At 39.7% G+C, this 22,599-nt stretch overlaps 1 protein-coding gene across 39 annotated transcripts in view; it reads left to right on the top strand.

Annotated features, from left to right (window-relative positions):
* The window catches only part of RIMS2 (regulating synaptic membrane exocytosis 2), a 592,618-nt gene extending 573,989 nt beyond the window's left edge, over window positions 1-18,629 (top strand). For 38 of the 39 annotated variants that reach the window (XM_068983626.1, XM_068983609.1, XM_068983618.1 and 35 more), the window contains 5 exons: window positions 11,399-11,540; window positions 15,627-15,739; window positions 16,057-16,158; window positions 17,507-17,646; window positions 18,411-18,629. In XM_068983626.1, the coding sequence (XP_068839727.1) occupies window positions 11,399-11,540; window positions 15,627-15,739; window positions 16,057-16,158; window positions 17,507-17,646; window positions 18,411-18,629 (716 nt within the window). Of the gene's footprint in view, window positions 1-4,786; window positions 4,793-11,398; window positions 11,541-15,626; window positions 15,740-16,056; window positions 16,159-17,506; window positions 17,647-18,410 lie in introns of all 39 variants that reach the window. The other variant, XM_068983645.1, reaches the window with a different exon arrangement.
* Window positions 18,630-22,599: the final 3,970 nt, after the last annotated feature.

Raw genomic sequence — 22,599 nt, 5'->3', positions numbered from 1 at the left:
TTCATTTATTCTGTGACATAGGCTAAATCTGATCTCAAGTTTGCATATGATCAAATAAAAACTTGAACACATATCATCTGATTCTAAAATGGCATGCTCTTCTCACCACAAAATGCTGCCTTAAAATAGCTAACTTGAGAGTTAAGATGAGGTTGATGATATTTCATGTCCATTCTTCAGAGAGAAACAGGCACAAATATCAGTGGACTGATATGTGACCAACGACAGACTTGTCAGCTAAAAAAGGCAAGGGGAGCAATTTTCTAAATAAATTTCATTTGTCATCATGGCAACATCAGATAGTGGGAACAAGAAGGTACCATAGAAATGACAACTCCCAAAAGAGTAAGAGTGAGAGCTATAATTTCTTAAAAGTGTTAAGAATACCAAAGTGGTAAGCCTCAACTTTTATGGGAAAAAAACAGAATGATCTTACTGCAAAAGAGTCATAAGCTTGGTTTTATTTCTTGCTAAAATCAGGATTAATAATTATTAACAATACTAACAAGTAATAACAGTGGGAGCCGAGTGTTCTGATTCTCTGAGGTAATCTCTTCGTTTTGTAAGAAAGCATAAACTGTCTTCCAAAGTGTCTGTTCCAGTTTGCAATGGATGAGAGTTCCTGTTGCTCCATTTCCTCAGCAGCATTTGGTGTTGTCAGTGTTCTAAATTTTGGCCATTCTAATCCTAGTGTCTTGGATGATAAAGAACCCACCTGCAGTGTGTGAGATCCGGGTTCAATCCTTGGGTCAGGAAGATCCTCTGAAGAAGGGAATGGCTACCCACTCCAACATTCATGCCTGGAAAATCCCATAGACAGAGGAGCTTGGAAGACTACAGTCCAAGGGATTGCACAGTGTCAGACACAACTGAGCAATTAACACACACACAATAGGTGTGTCCTGGTATCTCATTGTTTTAATGTGCAGTTCCCTGATGACATGATCTAAAGCACATTTTCGTATGATTATTTGCCATCTGTACCCTGTCTTCTTTGGTGAGGTGTCAGGCTGTTTGGCCCATCTTATAATCGGGTTGTATGCTTTCTTATTGTTGTGTTTTAAGAGTTCTCTCTATACTTTGGATAATAGTCCACTATTAGATATGTCTTTTGCAACTATTTCTTTCAGCCTGTGGCTTATCTTCTCATTCTCCTGGCAGAGTGTTTTGCAAGGCAAAACTTTTTAATTTTAATGAAATCCAACTTATCAATTCTTTATTTCATGGATCATGCTATTGTTGTATCTAAAAAGTCATCACCATACCCAAAGTCATCTAGGCTTTCTCCCACGTTATCTTCTAGGAGATTTATAGTTTTGCATTTTACATTTAGGCTTGTGATTCATTTTAAGTTAGTTTTTGTAAAGGGTTTAAAGTCTGTGTCTAGTTTTGTTTTTTTGCATGTGGACATCCAGTTGTACTTCTAGCTGCATTATTGAAGAGACTGTCTCTGCCCCATTGTATTCGAATCCTTTGCTCCTTTGTCGAATATCAGTTGGCTATATTTATGTGGGTCTATTTGGGGGCTGTATATTCTATTGATCTATAACTGTAACACCATAGTAAGTCTTGAAGTTGGATAGTGTCAGTCCTCCAGCTTTATTCTTTGAGTCTTTTGCCTCTCCATGTAAACTTTATAGTGAGTTTGTCAGGATTCAAAATAACTTGCTAGGATTTTGATTGGGATTGCATCAGTCTGCTGATCCAGTTGCGAAGACCTGACATTTCAACAATATTACATCTTCCTACCCAGGAATATAAAATATCCCTCCGTTTATTTGGTTGCTCTTTGATGTTATCCATCAGCGTTTTGTAGTTTTCCTCATATAGATCGTGTACATATTTTGTTAGCTATTATACCTAAGTATTCCATTTTTTGGATGCTAATGTAAATGGTATTATATTTTTTATTTCAAATTCCACTCGTTCATTGCTGTCATATAGGAAAGAAGTTGACTTAAATATTAAGCTTGTATTTGGCACCCTTGCTACAGTCACTTACTAGTTCCAGGAGTTTTTATGTCAATTCTTTTCAGATTTTCTACATAGACAATCATGCCATCTGTGAACAAAAACAGTTTTATTTTTTCCTTCTCTATCTATATACCTTTTATTTCCTTTTATTCTTTTACTGTATTAGCTACAGCTTCCAGTGTGATGCTGAAAGGAGTGGTAAGAAGGAACATTCTTGCTTTGTATCTGATCTTAGTATGAAAGCTCAAGTTTCTCACTATTAAGTAAGATGTTAGTTGTAAGCTTTTTGTAGATACTCCTTATCAAGTTGAGGAAGCTCTCTGTTATTCCTAGTTATTGAGAGTTTTTTATGATGAATAGAAGAAGTGAAGTCGCTCAGTCATGTCCAACTCTTTGCGTCCCCATGGGCTGTAGCCTACCAGGCTCCTCTGTCCATGGGATTTTCCAGGCAATAGTCCTGGAGTGGATTGCCATTTCCTTCTCCAAGGAAATATGATGAATAGGTGCTGGATTTTGTTGAATCCTTTTTCAATACCTGTTGATATCATGTGATTTTTATTCTAACTTGTTGATATGATGGATTACCTTAACTGATTTTTGAAAATTGAACCAGCATTGTATAATTGACATGAATCCCTCTTCATCATGGTGTATATTTGTTTCACACATTGTTAGATTTGAAGCTTCTGTTGGCCCTAAAGTTACATGGGCCAGTTTTGCTCACATTTCATTGGCCAAGCAAGTCAGATGACCACGCTGAACTTCATAAGTGGGAGAAATGTGAATATATTTTATCAGCCCTAATGTCTACCATAACTGTGACCTCTGCTTGTAGCTTACTGTATTGAAGCTATTAATATTTAACTTTCATAATAGTTGTGACAAAGCTGAAGAAATGAATGAATTTGTGTTAAACTCTGAAACAGTTTTGAAAATCAATGGTTAATTTCTATTAATTTCTATTTATTTTAGTTGTTAATGCAAATCCTGGATTAGCCCAAAAGAAATTGTCAGATATTTGTCCCTATTTTGTTTAGACTTTCAGAGACTTGAATTATGTTTATTATAGTAAGAAGCCCTAATGCTGCTGCTGCTGCTGCTGCTGCTGCTAAGTCGCTTCAGTCGTGTCCGATTCTGTGCAACCCCATAGCGGCAGCCTACCAGGCTCCCCCGTCCCCAGGATTCTCCAGGCAAGAACACTGGAGTGGGTTGCCATTTCCTTCTCCAATGCATGAAAGTGAAAACTGAAAGTCAAGTCTCTCAGTCGTGTCCGACTCTTAGCGACCCCATGGACTGCAGCCTACCAGGCTCCTCTGCCCATGGATTTACCAGGCAAGAGTACTGGAGTGGGTGCCATTGCCTTCTCCGAAGAAGCCCTAGCAAACATAAATATAAGTGAACAACCTTTCATATACCATATAGTAATCTACTTAGGAATATCCATATATTGAGGTCTTGCTGGGCCAAGTGGGTAAATAAACCAGCCTCTTTCACATCCTGATATATCTACCAATGTGAAGTTACTAAACAGTAGCCAGCCAGAGTGCTGGAGGCAACTTGAAATTTTGAGAAATTAGAGAAGTTATTAATAAAAGACAGCTAAAGTACAATTCGAAATCATTACTGGTTTTTAAAGATAAAAATCTTTTATTAAAGAGAAAGTAGCTACTCTGAACCTCAACTTGCTCATTGCTATAGGAAGGGAGTACATAAAATTACAACGATACACTGGATCCCTATAATAGCTTTTGAGATTCTATAAATCTGTAATTTTAGAAATTCTCATGTTTTAATGCATTTTAAAAATCTCTAGATGAAATGCAAATGGATTCTCTAAATTATACTTGCAAAATATTTCAATAAAATATGTAAATAGGCTTATTAACTCTTGTGGTCAAAACCAAAAGTTAAAGTCATTTTTCAGGATCTACCAATCTATCTTCAACCTGTTTCCATAAATCATTTTCCATATTAACATCAGGAAAATCCTGACTCTAAAATAAGTCTGTTTGCCAATAGGGGTGAGATTTCCACATAAGAGCAAGCAGGAATGGGTTCTGTGGACACAGGATTTGGAAAGTCACTCTGAGATTGTTAGGCATTTGACTGTGAGCCTCCTTTTGGGGCTTGGGAGAGTTTTAAAATCTGCAGCAGGAAGGACTTTTTGATTTTTGTTGTCAAGTCACCAGGAAAGGGTTTCCTGGTTTTCAGCTATTATTAGGGAAACTGACACTTTGTTTGTTTATTTAATCAAGTGGTTTTCTTTGAATTCAGAAGGTACCAAGCAATTGAGTCATCAGACTACACGAAGAAAAATAACAGGGACATCTCCTGTGTTGCTTTCTGCTTGTGATGTTTTGTACTTCAAGAATTTGATTTTTACCTGCAGGCACCTTCTCCAAATACACTGTCTTAAAATACGCAACACTAGAGTGAATGGTTTAAGAGCTCTGCAGCAACATAATCCGGACCTTAGTTTTATAGTTTGCTACCTAAGTATTTTTAAACATCTTTTAACCCACACACACATATCATATATATGTATATGATAGTTGTGCAGTGTATATATGTGTATATACATGCAAATGTGTGCTTAATCATGTCCAACTCTTTGCAACCCAATGGACTGTAACACCAGGCCCCTCTGTCCCTGAAATTCTCCAGGCAAGAATACTGGAATGGGAAGCCATTCCCTTCTCCAGAGGATAATGTTATTAATACTGGGGCTTCCCTGGTAGCTCAGAGGGCAAAGAATCTGCCTGCAATGCAGGAGACCAGGGTTCAATCCCAAGGTCAGGAAGATCCCCTAGAGAAGGGAGTGGCTACCCACTCCAGTATCTTGCCTGGAGAATTCCAGGGACAGAGGGGTCAGGTGGGCTACGGTCCATGGGGTAGCAAAGAGATGGACATGACAAAGTACACATTTGTATATATTTATATGTGTTTTAAAATATATACTTTTCCTTATTATGGCTGTTGAGTTCTTACAAATAATTTCCATTGGTCTACTCCTGTGGTCACAACAGGTTATTTTTATACATATCCCATTAAAAAATTAATCTAAAGAATTATATTTTGTTGCTTAACAACTACTACAAATTTAGCAGCTTAAAACAGTACCCATTTGCTAGTTCACTGTTCTGTAGGACACATCTGGCCTGGCTGGGTTCCTGCCTAGGACATCCCATGGCTGATATCAGGCTGTTGGCTGGGCTGAGTATTGGCAGAGAACAGACTCTTGCAGGTGTTGGCCTTGAGTTCTCCATTTTCTTTTTGCCTTTCAGCTAGGCATTGCTAAAGGCTACTCTCAGACCCTTCCCATATGGTCCCCTCCATTTTCGAGACACAAAGGTACACTGAATCCTTCTTGTGTCTCAGATCTCCCTGACTGACTCTTCTGGAACCAGTCAGAGATGGTACTCTGCTTTCAAAATGTTCATGTGGGTATGTTAGGCCCACTGAGATAAGCTCCTTATCTTTAGGTCAACTGGTTAGTAACCTTACTTATATTTGCAAAATCCCTTTGCCATGTAAGGTAGCACAATCATGGGAGTCATCTTAGAATTCTTCCTAATATACTTTATATAGGCATTCTCTGTTATATAGATTTTTTGGTTGAATAACATGATAAAGCATTTGAAACATTAAATGTGATTCATCATAATGAATTGTATTTAGGTTAAATTACTTTTGTTGTGAATGTGATGTAAAGGATTTGCAGTATTGAAAAATACATTTACTTTTTAAATAAGTCTATGAATGTATCAGATAAAAGTACATTTAGAAGACATTTTTAAAAGCTATTATAAATGCGTAGCATATGCCTGCTGCTGCTGCTGCTCAGTCACTTCAGTCGTGTCTGACTCTGTGTGACCCCATAGATGGCAGCATATGCCTAGAGTTCATCAGATGACAATGAGTAGCCTTCTCTCTTCAGTGTATGCTGTTAATCATGGTCATGGTCATAAACGAATGATAGAAACTCAGACTTCGGAGCTAAGAGACCAGAGATCATCTGTCACCCTCCCCCTCCTCTCTTTTTCATTAATGAGGAATCTGAGACTCAGAAGGGGGATAATGACTCAGAGAAGACCATAGAGCCAGCTAGTCAGTGGTAGAGACTGGCCTGGGAAACATGTTTTCTGATTTCCTGTCTAGAAGCCTATATGTATACTTATGAAAAGTTAAAGTGTTAGTTGCTCAGTTGTGTCCAACTCTTTGTGATCCCATGGACTGTAGCCTGCCAGGCTCCTCTGTCCATGGAACTCTTCAGGCAAGAATACTGGAGTGGGTGGCCACTCCCTTCTCCAGGGGATCTTCCCAACCCAGGGATAGAACCTGGGTTTCCTGCATTGCAGGCAGATTCTTTACCCTCTGAGACACCAGGGAAGCCTCAGTATTAATGACAGTATCATTCAGATCAGTTCAGTCGCTCAGTCGTGTCCGACTCTTCGTGACCCCATGAACCGCAGCACGCCAGGCCTCCCTGTCCATCACCAACTCCTGGAGTCCACCCAAACCTATGTCCATTGAGTCAGTGATGCCATCCAACCATCTCATCCTCTGTCCTCCCCTTCTCCTCCTGCCCTCAATCTTTCCCAGCATTAGGGTCTTTTCAGATGAGTCAGCTCTTCACATCAGGTGGCCAAAGTATTGGAGCTTCAGCTTCAACATCAGCCCTTCCAATGAACACCCAGGACTGATCTCCTTTAGGATGGACTAGTTGGATCTCCTTGCAGTCCAAGGGACTCTCAAGAGTCTTCTCCAACACCACAGTTCAAAAGCATCAATTCTTCGGCACTCAGCTTTCTTTATAGTCCAGCTCTCACATCCATACATGACCACTGGAAAAACCATAGCCTTGACTAGACGAACCTTTGTTGACAAAGTAATGTCTGCTTTTGAATATGCTGTCTAGGTTGGTCATAACTTTCCTTCCAAGGAGTAAGCGTCTTTTAATTTCATGGCTGCAGTCACCATCTGCAGTGATTTTGGAGCCCCCCCAAAATAAAGTCTGACACTGTTTCCCCATCTATTTGCCATGAAGTGATGGAACTGGATGCCATGATCTTAGTTTTCTGAATGTTGAGTTTTAAGCCAACTTATTCACTCTCGTCTTTCACTTTCATCAAGAGGCTCTTTAATTTTTCTTCATTTTCTGCCATAAGGGTGGTGTCATCTGCATATCAGAGGTTCTTGATATTCTCCCGGCATTCTTGATTCCAGCTTGTGCTTCCTCCAGCCCAGCGTTTCTTATGATGTACTCTGCATATAAATGTCATTAATGGAAGGTTTTCTATATAGCAGGCACTATCCTAAGCATTTTAAACGTATTTTTCTTAACCCTCACAAATTCTGTGAGGTAGGCATTATTATTATCATTGCCATTTACAGTTTAAGAAAGCTGAGTCACAGAAAAGGTAGCTTGCTTCATGTCAGCCAGTTGGTGCATGATAATGTAAGGATTTTAAGGGATTCAAAGAGAAGCATTTGTATACCTGGGCCCAACCTCTTCACTGTGCTCTGCTCTTTCCATCCCAGCAGTTGCTTCTAGTAGGGCCTTCCATATATTCCTACAGCTCAGTATCCTCTCCTTGAACAGCTGTACAGGCTACTCATCAGTTATATTCTGACAGCAAATCAGGGAATAGCAGAGAACTGGGAGTCAGGAAACTGTGTATAAACTCTGGTTTGGTTATTTTCTGTATGACTTCAGGGGATTTTGTCACAACTAGGACCCTTGGATACTGTATCTGTAAAATGGGGATTGTGAAAATTCTAAAGAGGACACGTTAAAAGCAATCTGTAAACAAGAGGATTACATGCTTATTGTACTGTTGCTGCTGCTGCTGCTAAGTCACTTCAGTCGTGTCTGACTCTGAGCTACCCCATAGACGGCAGCCCACCAGGCTCCCCCGTGCCTGGGATTCTCCAGGCAAGAACACTGGAGTGGGTTGCCATTTCCTTCTCCAACGCATGAAAGTGAAAAGTGAAAGAAGTCGCTCAGTTGTGTCCGACCCTCAGCGACCCCATCGACTTCAGCCTTCCAGGCTCCTCCATCCATGGGATTTTCCAGGCAAGAGTACTGGAGTGGGGTGCCATTGCCTTCTCCGATTGTGCTATTACTTTTTCTCAAATGGTGGCTAGTTCTCTTTACCCTATACTAGCAGGTTTTCAATTCACTTTGGTGTGATGAGTCAGAGATTAAATGAAAAATAGTAGATTTTTGACACTGCAAAGGCTGTGTTCTGAGGCCTTTGGGAAGTCATGTTTTCTGTGCATACCCTCATTCTGAATTTTCAGATGTCACTGAAGTCGTATGTCTCAGTTGGTGGTGATTTTTCATTCAAGCGTTCTTCATGGGAAGCGAACAGTGCAGCTTCCACAGAGGGGCTGGGACTCCCTCACACCAGCCCAGCACCTTTCATGATTCCAGTTCATACCTGTACAAAGTTTTACTACTCTTTTGATTAATTTAAGTTGTGTTGATTTCTGCTGTATAGCAAAGTGAATCAGTTATATATACTATACATATATCCACTCTTTTTTAGATTCTTTTCCCTGTAATAGGTCAGTACAGAGTATTGAGCAGAGTTCCCTGTGCTATACAGTAGGTCCTTATTAATTATCTATTTAATGTATAATAGTGTGTATATGTCAACCCCAGTCTCCCAACTGATCCCTCCCCCTCTTCCTCCTTGGTAACGACTCTGTTTCTGTTTGTAAGTAAGTTCATTTGTACCGTTTTTTTAGATTCCACATATAAATGATACGATATTTGTCTTTGACTTAACTTCACTCAATTTAATGTGGCCATTCTGAGAAGCACTCTCAAATAAAATCACAAATATTGAGTGTATGACTGTCAAGATCTACTCTTCATGCCCATCCTTTTTGTTGTTGTTAACATTTCATTCTTTGTTTTATGAATATGCATATTTTTTTGCTATACTGTTTGAAAGTAAGTTGCAAACAGTGTAAGACTTGAGATCTAAATACTTCAGCATGTATCTCCTAATGATAAGGAAATTTTATATAATACATGCCATTATCTACCTAGGAATAACAATTTTCTTATCCTATCTAATATCCAATTCATATTCAGATTTCCCCTACTTGTCCTAAAATTCCTTTTAGTATTTTGCTTTTAGGGTTTCTTTAAAAAAAAAAAACCAAAGTATACTCATAGCATTTAATGGTTACATCCTGTGATATTTTTAAATCTGGGACAATTCTCCCACCTTGTTAGTTTTCATGATATTAATTTTAAGTGATTCTTGAACAAAGTCCCATGTTCTGGGTTCTTCTGGTTTTGTGTGTGTATATCCTTTATCTTGTTATTCTATCCTATTTCTGAAAACTTAGAAGATTGTTACAAAGACCTCATTAAAAACAGGTTGTATATTTTTGTCCAGATCAACCTGATAGGTAATACAGTGATTGATTGTCACACTATTACTGCTACTAAGTTCACTTCCATGATTAAGAAGGCAATAGCCAGGTTTCCCAGTATTAAATACGTATTCTCCTTTAGTGATTAGAACTAATTTGTAGGATGATTTTTTTGGCTTATGTTAATATAATTTTATTTATATTAGCATTAGCATCCATTGATATGTCTTATTTGAATTATTCCATTGGAGGTTGCAAATGAGTAATTTTAACATTTTATCATTTTGTACACATATTAACTAATCATTTCTCTGGAAGGATGTGCTTTCCCTCATCTGTGGACGGTGATGTATCTCCTCTTAATAGTTCATATCAGTACAACATGTTCTACTATCAGTTATCTGAAATATCAGCCTCAGTTGTAGATCAGTCTATATATCTACTGATCTGTGGAACTGAGTTGTATATCAGTCATTACATATTTTATATGTACTTATTAAAGCATTTTGATGTACATTAAAGTTGGAAGTGGAGAACAGTTGAAATTTAAAGCAGTGTTTCAAAATGGTAAGCATATATTTCAAGAGGTTTGATGGAAAGGATTTCCACAAGTCATTGGCAATATCACCAAATATTTATTGATCTAAAAGGAAGTTATTAATACCAGGCAACAAAAGAGCTTACCATCTCCCAAAATACTGATGATATGTGTGGTCAATGTGGATGAATGGTTAGGCCTGACAGGGTGTAAATTAATAAAAGTATTTTGAGCCATCCGCCTGTTGCTGCAGCTTTAGCTGTCTCTCAGCTCCACATTCTAACCTGTAAGGTCTCTGATAATTGGGGCTGTTTCTTGGATCATAATCTGCCCAATTTTTAAGCCCATCTCAAATCCCACGCCCTCTGTGAGCAGGCGCTCCTTCCTCCTGTCCTCTGCAGATGGCAGTTTGTGCCTCTGCCACATCTGGGGCCTTGACTCCATTTCTTTCCTATTTGGCCTCCTAGTGGGCTTCCATGAGCAAACCTCCTAGTCAGACTGTTAAAGAGCCTTAAGAACATGGCTTGGTGGTGATTGTACTTTAGTTGCTAGGTTGTGTCTGGCTCTTTTGTGACACCCTGAACTGGAGCCCACCAGGCTCCTCTGTCCATGGGATTCTCCAGGCCAGAATACTGGAGTGGGTAGCCATTTCCTCCTCCAGGGGATCTTCCCAACCCAGGGATCAAACCTGGGTCTCCATGAATTATTTTCCAACTGAGCCACCTGGGAAGCCCTAAGGACATGACTGCTGCTGCTGCTAAGTCGCTTCAGTCGTGTCCGACTCTGTGCGACCTCATAGACAACAGCCCACCAGGCTCCCCCGTCCCTGGGATTCTCCAGGCAAGAACACTGGAGTGGGTATCCATGACCAAAAACTTAAAAGCTCTTTTTTCACTTGGGAATGCAAAACCCAGCATGAGACTCTTTCTGAAAACTGCCAACAGATGTGAGAAGTGTTTTCAGGCAGGGCTGTCTCCTTAGTGTAGCTTTCTTTATAATTTATACTTTCTAATATTCATCACGCTACAAAAACAAGTTTTTATATGAAAGTTGAAAGTAGAATTTGAGGATTACTCACTACCTATTCTTTGGGAATAATATGAAGGCCTACTTCTTTGACTGTGACAAAAAGAAAGAAAAAAAAAAGACAGGCATAAATTAAATCTTGATTTAAATATTACAATGAAAACAAAGCTTATTTTATTTTACATAGTTTGAACCTTTTTGTTCCTTTTGTTACCTATTTGAACACTGTTTTAAATGGGAATAAAACAATGGTATTTTGTGTTTCTTGACAATTTTTTAGAAAATTTTCATCCCACTGAACAAGACAAGATTTGAAATACCTTTTGTCTCCTTCATAAAAGCACTTTAGATTTACGCAGTTTTTTTTTTTTTTTTTTTTCCATCTGAGAACCTCAGTGCTTGGCTGATACATTTGTTACGTGATGGTGATGACAAAACTATCACCTCTTTTGTTTCCTGTCTTTGCAGAAACCGGGGGTAAAAAGCTACGGAGCACTGTCCAGAGAAGTACAGAAACAGGCTTGGCTGTGGAAATGAGGAACTGGATGACTCGACAAGCAAGCCGAGAATCTACCGACGGCAGCATGAACAGCTACAGCTCAGAAGGAAAGTGAGTGATGCTGGCTGAGTAGTGGTCTCCACGCCTCGCTGCGGTCTTCCTTCTCTCCCCGTCTCTCTGTGCTTTCACAAAAGCTAACTCGCATGCTCTGGGGCACTGTTTTAACCTTCACTGGCTGATTTGCTGTGAAGAAAACTTTTCTTACCTGCCACTGAGAAATGTGACGTGCCTGGCTTTTTATATCAATGGAAATAGGTTTGGGGATAAAGTGTTTTACTTTAAAGGCAAGATGCTAAAATATAACTGTCACAAATGGAAGCTTGCCCTACCTTGAAAAAATACATAAAAACACAGCAACACTTAAAGTTCCTATGCCCATGCAACATGTACAGTGCTAATTTTGAAAATCTTTGCTCTAACAGTTATTACTAAAAAATATAGAAAACTGATACATGCTTAGTTCCATCCAGTAACAGTTTGGATAAATGTAACAACAAAAAAGAAACGCCACAGGCTTTGCTGAGCCTTTCCTTTATGTAATTATCATGTAGCTTTCCCTTGACTCCACTGTGTCTGAGATATTTTTAAGGCATTCGTAAAGATTGTACAGCCCTGTCACCCACGAATTAACAGTAATTAGCAACTGCAGAGCTGTAGATGGATATGTAAAGGACATTAATAGAGGAAAGGGGGGTTTAGTGACCTCATCTGTCATCACTATGGAAGCAGCAGATGCTTAGGCAACATGGCGTGTAGTCAAGTTCACAAATGTGTGGCCATGGGAGCGGCTGGCAGTGTTGATGATATTGCCTTAGGAATCATTTGCATAGCACAGTTATGTAAATACAAGAGATGTATATGGTTTTCATACATCTATAAATAAGGTTATGTGTGATAGTTATGGAAGCATTAAAAATGTTCAGATTATATATTTGGGAATTAAGCTTGGGGGAAGAAACAGATTTGACATTAATAAAGGAAGTCTTAAAAGAGATGGAGAGTCAAGTAAAAAAGAAATGTGCATGAGCACTCATCACTGCAAAGTACTGTGTTAGATACTGTTAGGGATTTTAAATGTTTCAACTATGACCCCTGCACTCCAAATGCTTATGGTCTTATTGGAGAAATGGAGTTAATATGCATAAATTCACTCAACAGGTATTTCCGTACCTTCTAATGTTCTAAGCGCTTCACTATGAGTTGGGGATATCAATCACACAAGGGAGCAAAACTCAGTTGTTGGTTTGACATAGGCTTTAGAATCATATAGGCTTAAATGCTAATCTCTTTTTGGTGCTATACAAATTTGGACAAGTTATGTAATTTTTTAAGATTCACTTATTTGATTTTTTATCATTCATTTCTTTTATTCATTAATTGAGTTTAATAAGTACACACAGTATTGCAGGCACGGTTCTAGTGCTGGAGATACAGCAGTAGACACAGAAGAAAAGAAACCCTACCCTCATCAAACTCACAGTCTAACAGATAAGATAGACAATAAACTATAAAATGTATTTAAGTGCATATATAAGAAAATCTAGTAAAATAGATAATAGACTGGGTGGTGTAAGTGCTAAGGAGAAAAGGTAGGAAGAGAGATGGTAGGTTAAGGGTAGGGTATTACGAAGGACAGACAGGGAAAGGGGCTGCTGCTACTGCTGCTAAGTTGCTTCAGTTGTGTCCGACTCTGTGCGACCCCATAGACGGCAGCCCACCAGGCTCCGCCATCCCTGGGATTCTCCAGGCAAGAACACTGGAGTGGGTTGTCATTTCCTTCTCCAGGAAAAGGGCCACATCTGAGTAAAAATCTGAAGGAAGTTAGTGAGCATGTAGGTATATGAGGAACATTTCAGGCTGAAGCAGCGCTGAGGCCGGAGCTTGCCTGGCAACCACAATGGGAAGGGCATCCCTGAGGAGTGAGGCAGAAGTGGTAAGAAATTAGACATTCAGAATATGGTGGGCAGGGGTGGACGGCTGGTGTTGTCTTTACATATCATTGCAAGGACTTTGCTTTACTCTGACTGGGATGAGAAACCAATGAAGGACAGTGAGCAGATACCTGACATTATCTGACGTCAGCTCTAACAGATCAGTCTGGTTGCTGTGGGAGTGGAGAGTAAAAAGTGGCAACAGGGGGATCATTCAGAAGGAGCAAATGATGGCTGGGACCTGAATGGTAGCATTAGTGAGGTCAGATTCTGGATGCATTTTGGCAGGAGAACCAGTAAGATTCAATAATGCATCTGATGTGAATGTGAGAGAAAGGGTGTGTATTGGTTTGTTGTGCTGTGCTCAGTCGCGTCTGACTCTTCGCAACCCCATGGACTGTAGCGCGCCAGGCTCCTCTGTCCACGGGATTCTCCAGGCAAGAATACTGGAGTGAGTTGCCATGCCCTTCTCCAGAGGATCTTCCGACCCAAGGATTGAACCTGTGTCTCTTGAGACTCCTGCACTGCAGGCAGATTCTTCACCCACTGAGCTATCTGGGAAGTTTGTTAGGGCTACTGTTAAAAAAGAAAAAGAAAAAGAAACAAAATACAGAAACAATACCACTTAAACAACAGAAATTTATTTTCTCATAGTTTTGGAGGATGAAAGTCTTAAGATCAAGATGTCGGCAAGTTTAGCTTCTCCTGAGACCTCTCTTCTTCTTGGCCCCCAAATGGCCACCTTTTCACAAGGTCCTCACATGGTATTTCCCCTCTGCATATGTACCCCTGGCGTTTCTTCTAAGGACACCATCATATTAGCTTAGGGCCCCACCGTTATGACCTCATTTAACCTTAACTATCCCTTTAAAGTTTCTACCTCCAAATACAGTCACACTGGGAATTCTAGCTTTAGCAGTCTGTCCAGAGGAAAGACAACTGCAAGGCTGAGCAATTGAAATAATGAAGTTGCCATTTAAGATAGGAATCCTCTTGAGAACAGAGTTTGGTTTTCTGTTTGTTTGGGGGTTGAGAGTCAGTGTGGGACAAATTGAGTTTTGATTGCCTGTTAGACGTTCAAGCAGGTAAGTAGAGCGGTTAGAATACAGGTCTGGCACCTGTGGGAGAAGCCCAAGCTGGAGATGTCAGTCAAGGTAATGTCACTGCAGACAATGTTTAAAACCTGGAGATGGGATGAGATTGCCAAGGGAATTGGGACATACAGGGAAGAGGTCAAAGGATTGAGTGGCTATATTTAGCACTAGAACTAGCAAAGGAAACAGTGAAATAGCTACAGAAGAAAACCAGAAGACTAGAGAATTCAGGAAGCAAAGTGTTTCAAGTGAGAGGGAGTGATCATTTGGATCAAACGAGACCAATATGTTCAATTAGACGAATACGGAGTATTAACAGCCAAGATTTACCACTGTGGCTGTTCGGTAACCTTGATCAGAGAAGTTTTGGTGGAGTAGAGAAAAACAAAGCTTGGAAGAGAGCAAGGGAAAACTGATTACAGTTTCACTAGAGAATGAGAGGAAAGAAATTGAAGATCGGGACCTCCTTGGCAACCCGGTGGTTGACATCGACCTTCCAAAGCAAGGGGCACGGGTTTAATCTCTGGTTGGGAACTAAGATCCCACATGCCTGTGCAGTGCAGCAGGAAAAAAAAAAAAGAAGAAGTTAAAGAAAGTGAAAAGATTGTACATAGAGACATCTCTTTCAAGAAATTCCAGGGAGAGAAATGAGATTGTAGCTAAAGAGGAAAGTGTGTTGGGAAAGGGATTTTTTATTTCTTTAAGGAGGAAGAAATAGTGTGTTTGGGTATTGATGGCAGTAATCTGAAGGCTTTCTTCATTGATAAAAATGGATTAAATAACAGACTGTCTCATAATGCAGCTAAGAGATTCAGTATGCTCATGCCAGTCACAGAATAAGTGCTCAGCGTGTAGGAGTGCTATACGTAGAACTCACAGTTCGTGCCCTCCAGACAAGGAAGAGAAAGGCACACAGACAGAAGCGTGCGTGCAGTACAGGACGAGGGCTGCTGGAGGAGAAGGAAGGAGGGCCGTGGAGGTGCAGGGGGCGCTTGGGATCCAATTAATATGTGACAAAATGGCGATACCAACTTCTCCTGCCACAGGCAGGGGGCTAGATGGAAACAGGAGTTGAGGGTAACACAAAATAATCCTGTGTTGTTTGCTTTTAGCCTGATCTTCCCTGGTGTCCGCTTGGCCTCGGATAGCCAATTCAGTGATTTTCTGGATGGCCTTGGCCCTGCCCAGCTAGTGGGGCGCCAAACTCTGGCCACACCCGCAATGGGTAAGAATTTCTGTCATGTGATTCACTGTTTTCCTTTTAGCTTATTGAAAAATCACATTCCCCATTTCATAAGATCTTTAGGAGTATTATCTGGAATGATTATCTTTAATTTTAACAATATAAACTTCAACTTTTTCCATTTTAATTTATATGCTTTTTAAAGTAAGATATCATTGATACATTTTTAAATATATTTGAATTTAGGAAAATACATGGGAAATGATCCAACAAGGTTAAGCCAAGATCTTTGACGCAAGCGTTTTTCTGTCTGCTTTTGTATGTTAAGGCCTGTTTGTTTCTTCCTCACTCACTATTAGGTGACATTCAGGTAGGAATGATGGACAAAAAGGGACAGCTGGAGGTGGAAATAATTCGGGCCCGTGGCCTTGTTGTAAAACCAGGTTCCAAGACACTGCCAGGTAAGAACAAAAGAGATTTCTTCTGTGACTGTTCAGAATCTGCACTTTTCAATTCAGAGGCTTTGTTTTTCAAGAGATGCTGAAAACTTTGTTTTTAGATAATCAAGGTTACTGATAAATGAGTCAGTTATCTATAGTAGTTTGCATTTCTCCTGAGTGAGCACCCAGTGAGGGTGACCTGGTGGGAAGAAGTCATTAGCTAATAAGCACATATGTGGTAGAAACCCTCCAAAATAAAAACCATCACACTTATGTACATGTTGCACAAAATAAATTACCTAAGAAGTTCTTGTTAGCTGGTATTTTGTGTTATTCTGTTTATATGAGCTTCAAAATTCTCCTTAGAAATCCTTAGAGTTCTAGAATTAGAAGAAATATAGAAAGATATAGGCCCCCAAAATAGCATAAACCCATAGACGAAGGACATTCTAGCTAGAAGACTCTTACTTCCTGGAGTGTATAGAGAGGCACCATTATAAGTTTTTATTGCAATCTCACATTTTGTACCAAAATATTATAATCTAAGGTGCTTAGAGCCATAGGGAATGCCAAAGATTCCAGATGCCTGGTGCAGAGATGTAGACAACTTCAGACCTGATGTACAGAACAATTCTGAAACTTGGTTTCTCACCTCAGCACCTCCACTGAACGAATTGTAATTTTGAATCTCTAACCTAGAAAGTTCATGTTGTTACCCAGTGTTACCTATTGTACAACTTTGCAGTGGTGATTAAGACAGTTGTGTTCATAAAGGTCTCAGAGTTCAGTCAGCTGATTGCTAGAAAGAATACCACAATTTGTACGTGCATGAAAATGCTTTTATAAAGAGTCTGTCAGGAAAATATCAATCCATGGTATTTATAAGTAGTTTCCTCTTTCCAGCTAACTTGAACATATTACATCAAACCCCACCCTTGTCTTGTACCCACACCATCAATAAATAATTGATAAATGGTCCATGGGGACGGGTAAAACAGTATGATTTTGAGCACGTTTAACTAGATTTATGAACTGACACATGAAAATTCGAGTGAGACCTCTTTCTTGGATATTGTTAGGGACTAGAAGGATTTCTTTTTTAAAAGCAGTATATAAACCCAGTTGATGGCAAAATAGTAATCAACTCAGAGGCTGTGTTAACTGCCTAAAACTACCTGAATGACTGATATCTAATCTATTGTTATCTAATAATTTATCTGTTGCTTATCTAATAATGTGGAAAGGCCAGTGATTTTTGACCGCTGGCTCTCTTAACCTAAGACTAAGCTGTGGCAGATGCCATCCATAAGTTGGGTGTTCTGTAACCATAGCTCATCACTTAACTCTCCTGTGTGTTTTCTTTCCCAAGCACCATATGTAAAGGTGTATCTGTTAGAAAATGGAGTCTGCATAGCCAAAAAGAAAACGAAAGTGGCAAGAAAAACGCTGGAACCCCTTTACCAGCAACTATTATCTTTTGAAGAAAGTCCTCAAGGAAAGGTTTTACAGGTATTTACTGAATTGTATATTCCTTACCTAAGAAGGTGTCTTCATGGAGTCAAACATTCTCTTCCAATCCTCCCCTCAGCTGAAATGCTTGGGAAACTTCCAAGGAGTGGCCAGTGCTATAAAGCTGTACACACTAGGGAACTATGTTGAATGTAATAAACCATAGTGGAAAAAAAATATGAAAAAAAGCCATACACAGTTTCTTTTAAAGTGAACTATAGACTTGTAAACCCCCATCACGCATTAGCTCTCGTCTTCCTTAACGGCTTAGGACCCTAACACTCCTGTAGAGTTTTCCGACTGTACCTTTGAATTCCAGTAAAGATAACTATCCCAGTAATTAAATACAACTACATAACTTGATGTTTGATGTCAGCACATTGTATGAAAGTTGCTCAGTCATGTCCGACTCTTTGCAACCCCATGGACTGACTATACAGTCTATGGAATTTTCCAGGCCAGAATACTGGAGTGGGTAGCCTTTCCCTTCTCCAGGGGATCTTCCCAACTCAGGGATCAAATCCAGGTCCCCTGCATTGCAGGCGTATTCTTTACCAGCTGAGCCACCAGGAAGCCCAAGAACACTGGAGTGGGTAGCCTATCCCTTCTCCAGAGGATCTTCCCGACCCAGGAATTGAACCAGGGTCTCCTGCATTGCAGGTGGATTCTTTGCCAACTGAGCTATCATTAATCGATTGTATTTTGGTTTACAAGCTCTTACATACATGATTGTACTGACATTGCTCTTTCAATTTTGCCAACAGATCATTGTCTGGGGAGACTATGGCCGCATGGATCACAAATCCTTTATGGGAGTGGCCCAGATACTTTTAGATGAACTGGAGCTATCCAACATGGTGATTGGCTGGTTCAAACTCTTCCCCCCTTCCTCCCTAGTAGATCCAACCTTGGCCCCTCTGACAAGAAGAGCTTCCCAATCATCTCTGGAAAGTTCAACTGGACCTTCTTACTCTCGTTCATAGCAGCTGTAAAACTGTTGTCATAGCAACCAGCGTTACAAAAAAAAAAAAATCACAGGTCGCAAACCCTGGTAACACTGCATGCTTAATGTTGTGTCTTCTGAGCCTGTTCCTAGGGATACAAAGCGATCCTGTGTTCTCAGAGGAAGTTGCACACATTGTGCCCTAAAGGAGGCCCTCAGGTGAAGGAGCGGAGCTATGAAGAACTATCAGGTTTGGAGTTCAGTAACACTCGAGTTTTGGTCCAATCTGAAGCCATGGATTAATATCAAAGAATCAGTCAGTTTCATGCAACAAAAGCCCTTTTCAATGGCACCTTTATATTTTTATTGTTCCTTTTTCTTCATTTCTCTGACCCCCAAAGTCCTGTGATGCCACAGAAATGGAGCTATCCAGCCATTAAGCCATGTTATAAGTGAAGGACTGACGTCCTGGGAAGCATCAGGTGAAAAGCAAGAGACCAAAGACGAGGTCTAGGACAGAATGTCAGCCCTCCCCCGGACTGGACAGGAGCAGCCGGTCCAAAGTGACGACGTGAGCAGTGGCAGACCTCGGAGCTCCAGCAGGCATGTCGTTCACTAATGCCAAGTTGTGTTGGACTCTGAAAAACAAAATTCTGTGGCTACACTGTACTGAATGAAATTAAACTTTTTTTTGCATGGACAGATTAGCTGAATATTTAAATTATTTTCTTGGGGCTGCAACTTGCAAAAAAAATAAAAATCAGCCATTTTTGACAATTTATATTATTTTTAAAAATAAATTTCACTAGTGCATGGTTTTAAAAAAGGGAGAGAATGCAGCAGGGTGATACAAAGACACACCATGTTTATTCTTTAATCACAGTCTGTGTTTTGGCAGACATTGCAGAAGAAAATACTTTCTAGAAAATACTTAAAATTCTCTTTATGTGACAAATAAGTATAATATATTCAATTTATTTCCATGGTAAATATACAAATCTTACAAAGTTCAACATGTGCAAATTGTTCACATCTTTCTTCCTTTCTCTCACTTTTCCTCTTCTCCCTCTTTTAATCTTTTTATTTTCTTTCTCCCTACTAGAGTGAACATTATGCTAAAAAAAAAAAATGACAAGTTTTTTGACCTGGTACTCTCTTAATACCCCATGTTCGATTCAGAGCTGTAGATACTTCTGAATTTCTCCAGGAGGGAAAAAACTATTTAAAAGCTTTCTTTATTTCAAGCATGTTGAAAAGGATTTTGCAACATGACTTGGGAGTACATTAAAGTAAGTCAGCATGTGTTTGATAAAGAAGATATTTGAACTTTTGCAATTTATTGTACAGTGCATGGTAATTTTATTTTCACCTTCCAAGTTCAGTTTACAGGAAAATCCTAAAATCATGTGGCCATTGTAATGTCTAATAAATTTGTTTTTGGCACCAGCATTATTCATACAGGGGTTAAAGTATTATTTCTAGAAGGTCTTAGGTTTTGTTTTCAATTAGTTAAAAGCAATTTCTTTAGTCAGTTTCCATTTACTATGTGAATAAAAGCACTGCTAAAAATTTGGAGCCCTGAAAGACAGGGCAGTTTATTAATTCATTTTTCTGTAGTAAAACTCAATTTTTCACAAATTATATTTCTAAAGAAACATAGCAAACATAAATTTGCAACAGATAATTTTAAAGCTCCAATTTTTAGGTAATTCAAAGAAAGTCAATCTGCCTGTTAACAGTTCTTTGATGCCATCACCAAAAGTCTACACACAAATGCCCTAAAATCAAACCCCTGCCTTTGGTTTTACAGACAGTTATTACCATTGGGTGGTGCTGCAAGGTCAAATTTCTCTTAAGTTCCCCTCTTTAGAGGAAAAGTCACCGAGTAATGTAATAAGCCACCCATAGTTTCTGTTTCCTTCTGTACACTTTGATAACATGTTCTTATAGATTGATTTTAACTTCTAGCAACAACTTTTGAAATCTACATACATACCATTTGTTTAAGTTAATGCCATGCACAAAAACTGCTCTTTTGTGTTCCTTTTAAATTCAGTGCTGACCGTTAAAAACTATCATGCTTGATATGGTGCAAAAGTTAAAAGTGAGTATCACTAAAAATGCCTTCTCTCTATGTGGTGCAATATGAGATACACCAAGACTGTGTCTTGACATTCTGAGACCTGCGAGGGACCCAGGTAAAGTTGCGAAATAAACGAATAAAATAATTTAGACACTTGTGTACCAGCAACAATTGATTTAATAGACCTATAGCGTCTATACTATCCCTTAGAATAAACGTTTAACATTTTCCTGATACTAAGATGCAGTCACTTAATCTTTTGTGCATATTCCTATATAAATTATTTCTAATTTTAATAAGAAGGACATGACTGTATGGAATATTTGTACATACCTGTCATTATGCAGTATTTATTTTAAAGTTGGTGTGTTTTTTTTTTTAATTTTCACATGTCTGCACCTCAACTTGTGACCTAGTCATGTAAATAGCACTATGCCAGTGACCATTGCTGCCCTGTACATAATATGTTTTAAAAGTAAAGGGAATTCCAGTTGGAAAAATAAAAAGGGCAGATTAGTCCTGTGATGAACACCAACTAATGTAAAACTCAAATTCATTCTGGTGATGGTATTTAACACTTTAAATAAAACATTTTCTTTACAGACTTTGTATGCATGGCCTTCTGACTTCTCTTCTCCCCACGCATCCCCAAACCTGCTGCAGCTCATTTCCTGAACCCACACATCACTTAGAGACACTGAAATCATCTTTTGCCTCTCCATAACAGAAGCAGACCGCTGGTTCTTAGCAAGTAGCCCTCAGCAGAGCACTTATTTTAAACACCAAAGGATTTCAGCTCACATCATTAAACTTGTTGCTTTTCAAAAGGTCATTCCACATTGAGGTGCTTTCTGATGAAGTGACTTGGCAACTCCCAAATTTAAATGAATGAAATTTCTGAGTCAGTGTGGCCTCCACTGACAGCAGGGTCAGAATCATGTTCAAGCTCTGCCATTCCTGGGTGGAGATAACAAGGGTGACAGTTGGCTCTATGCTGTGTTTCCACTGATGTGTCAGTCCAGCTTTGTGGGAGACTAGGGTGGGGTGCATTTTCAGTTGAAGAATTATCCGTGGTCACCTGACATATGATGGTTTAGTCACTAAGTCATGTCTGACTCTTGCGACCCCATGGACTGTTGCCCACCAGCCTCCTCTGGCCATGGGATTTCCTAGGCAAGAATACTGCAGTGGGTTGCCATTTCCTTCTCTAGGGGATCTTCCAGACCCTGTAATCAACCCAGGTCTCCTGCATTGCAGGTGGATTCTTTACCGACTGAGCTATGACTGACATAGCTAGTCCAGAGACTGGCTTCTGTCACATATGAATGGAAGAAAGGGTCTCTCCATACCTTCTAGGGCGATTCTTCAAACTGCAAAATAAATGAGTTTGATTAGAATGGGCTTCCGTGGGGGCTCAGATGGTAAAGAATCTGCCTGCAATGCGGGAGATCTGGGTTCAGTCTCTGAGTTGGGAAGATCCCTTGGAAAAGGAAATGGTAACCCACTCCAGTATTCTTTCCTGGAGAATCCCATGGATGTAGGAGCCTGGCAGGCTACAGTCCATGGGGTCTCAGAGAGTCGGCTATGACTGAGCGGCTCATGCTTTCACTTGATAAATAAGAAATCCAACTGCAATCCAAACTTAGTCCTCTCTCCATCCCCTGAACCAGCCATTACTTCCATTTCCAAGGAACCCCAGTCCCCCATCTGCCCCAATTATCTTTTCATTAATATATACTCTCTGCTCTAGTGAGCTATTTCTTTGCTATTCATACACTCCTATTCTAAAACTCTCCTTGCCTTTTTTATATGCCCTCTCCTGAAAAGCCCTTCTACTTTCTCAAAAGTGATCCCTGTTAGTCGCAATTCCCAGCTGAAGACTGAGTTCTATAGCAGTTCCAAACTGAACCCTAAACACATGGAGGCT

This window comes from Capricornis sumatraensis, chromosome 11, assembly GCF_032405125.1.
Source record: "Capricornis sumatraensis isolate serow.1 chromosome 11, serow.2, whole genome shotgun sequence".
Taxonomy (NCBI): Eukaryota; Metazoa; Chordata; class Mammalia; order Artiodactyla; family Bovidae; genus Capricornis; species Capricornis sumatraensis.
This window is presented reverse-complemented; position numbering and strand designations above follow the sequence as displayed.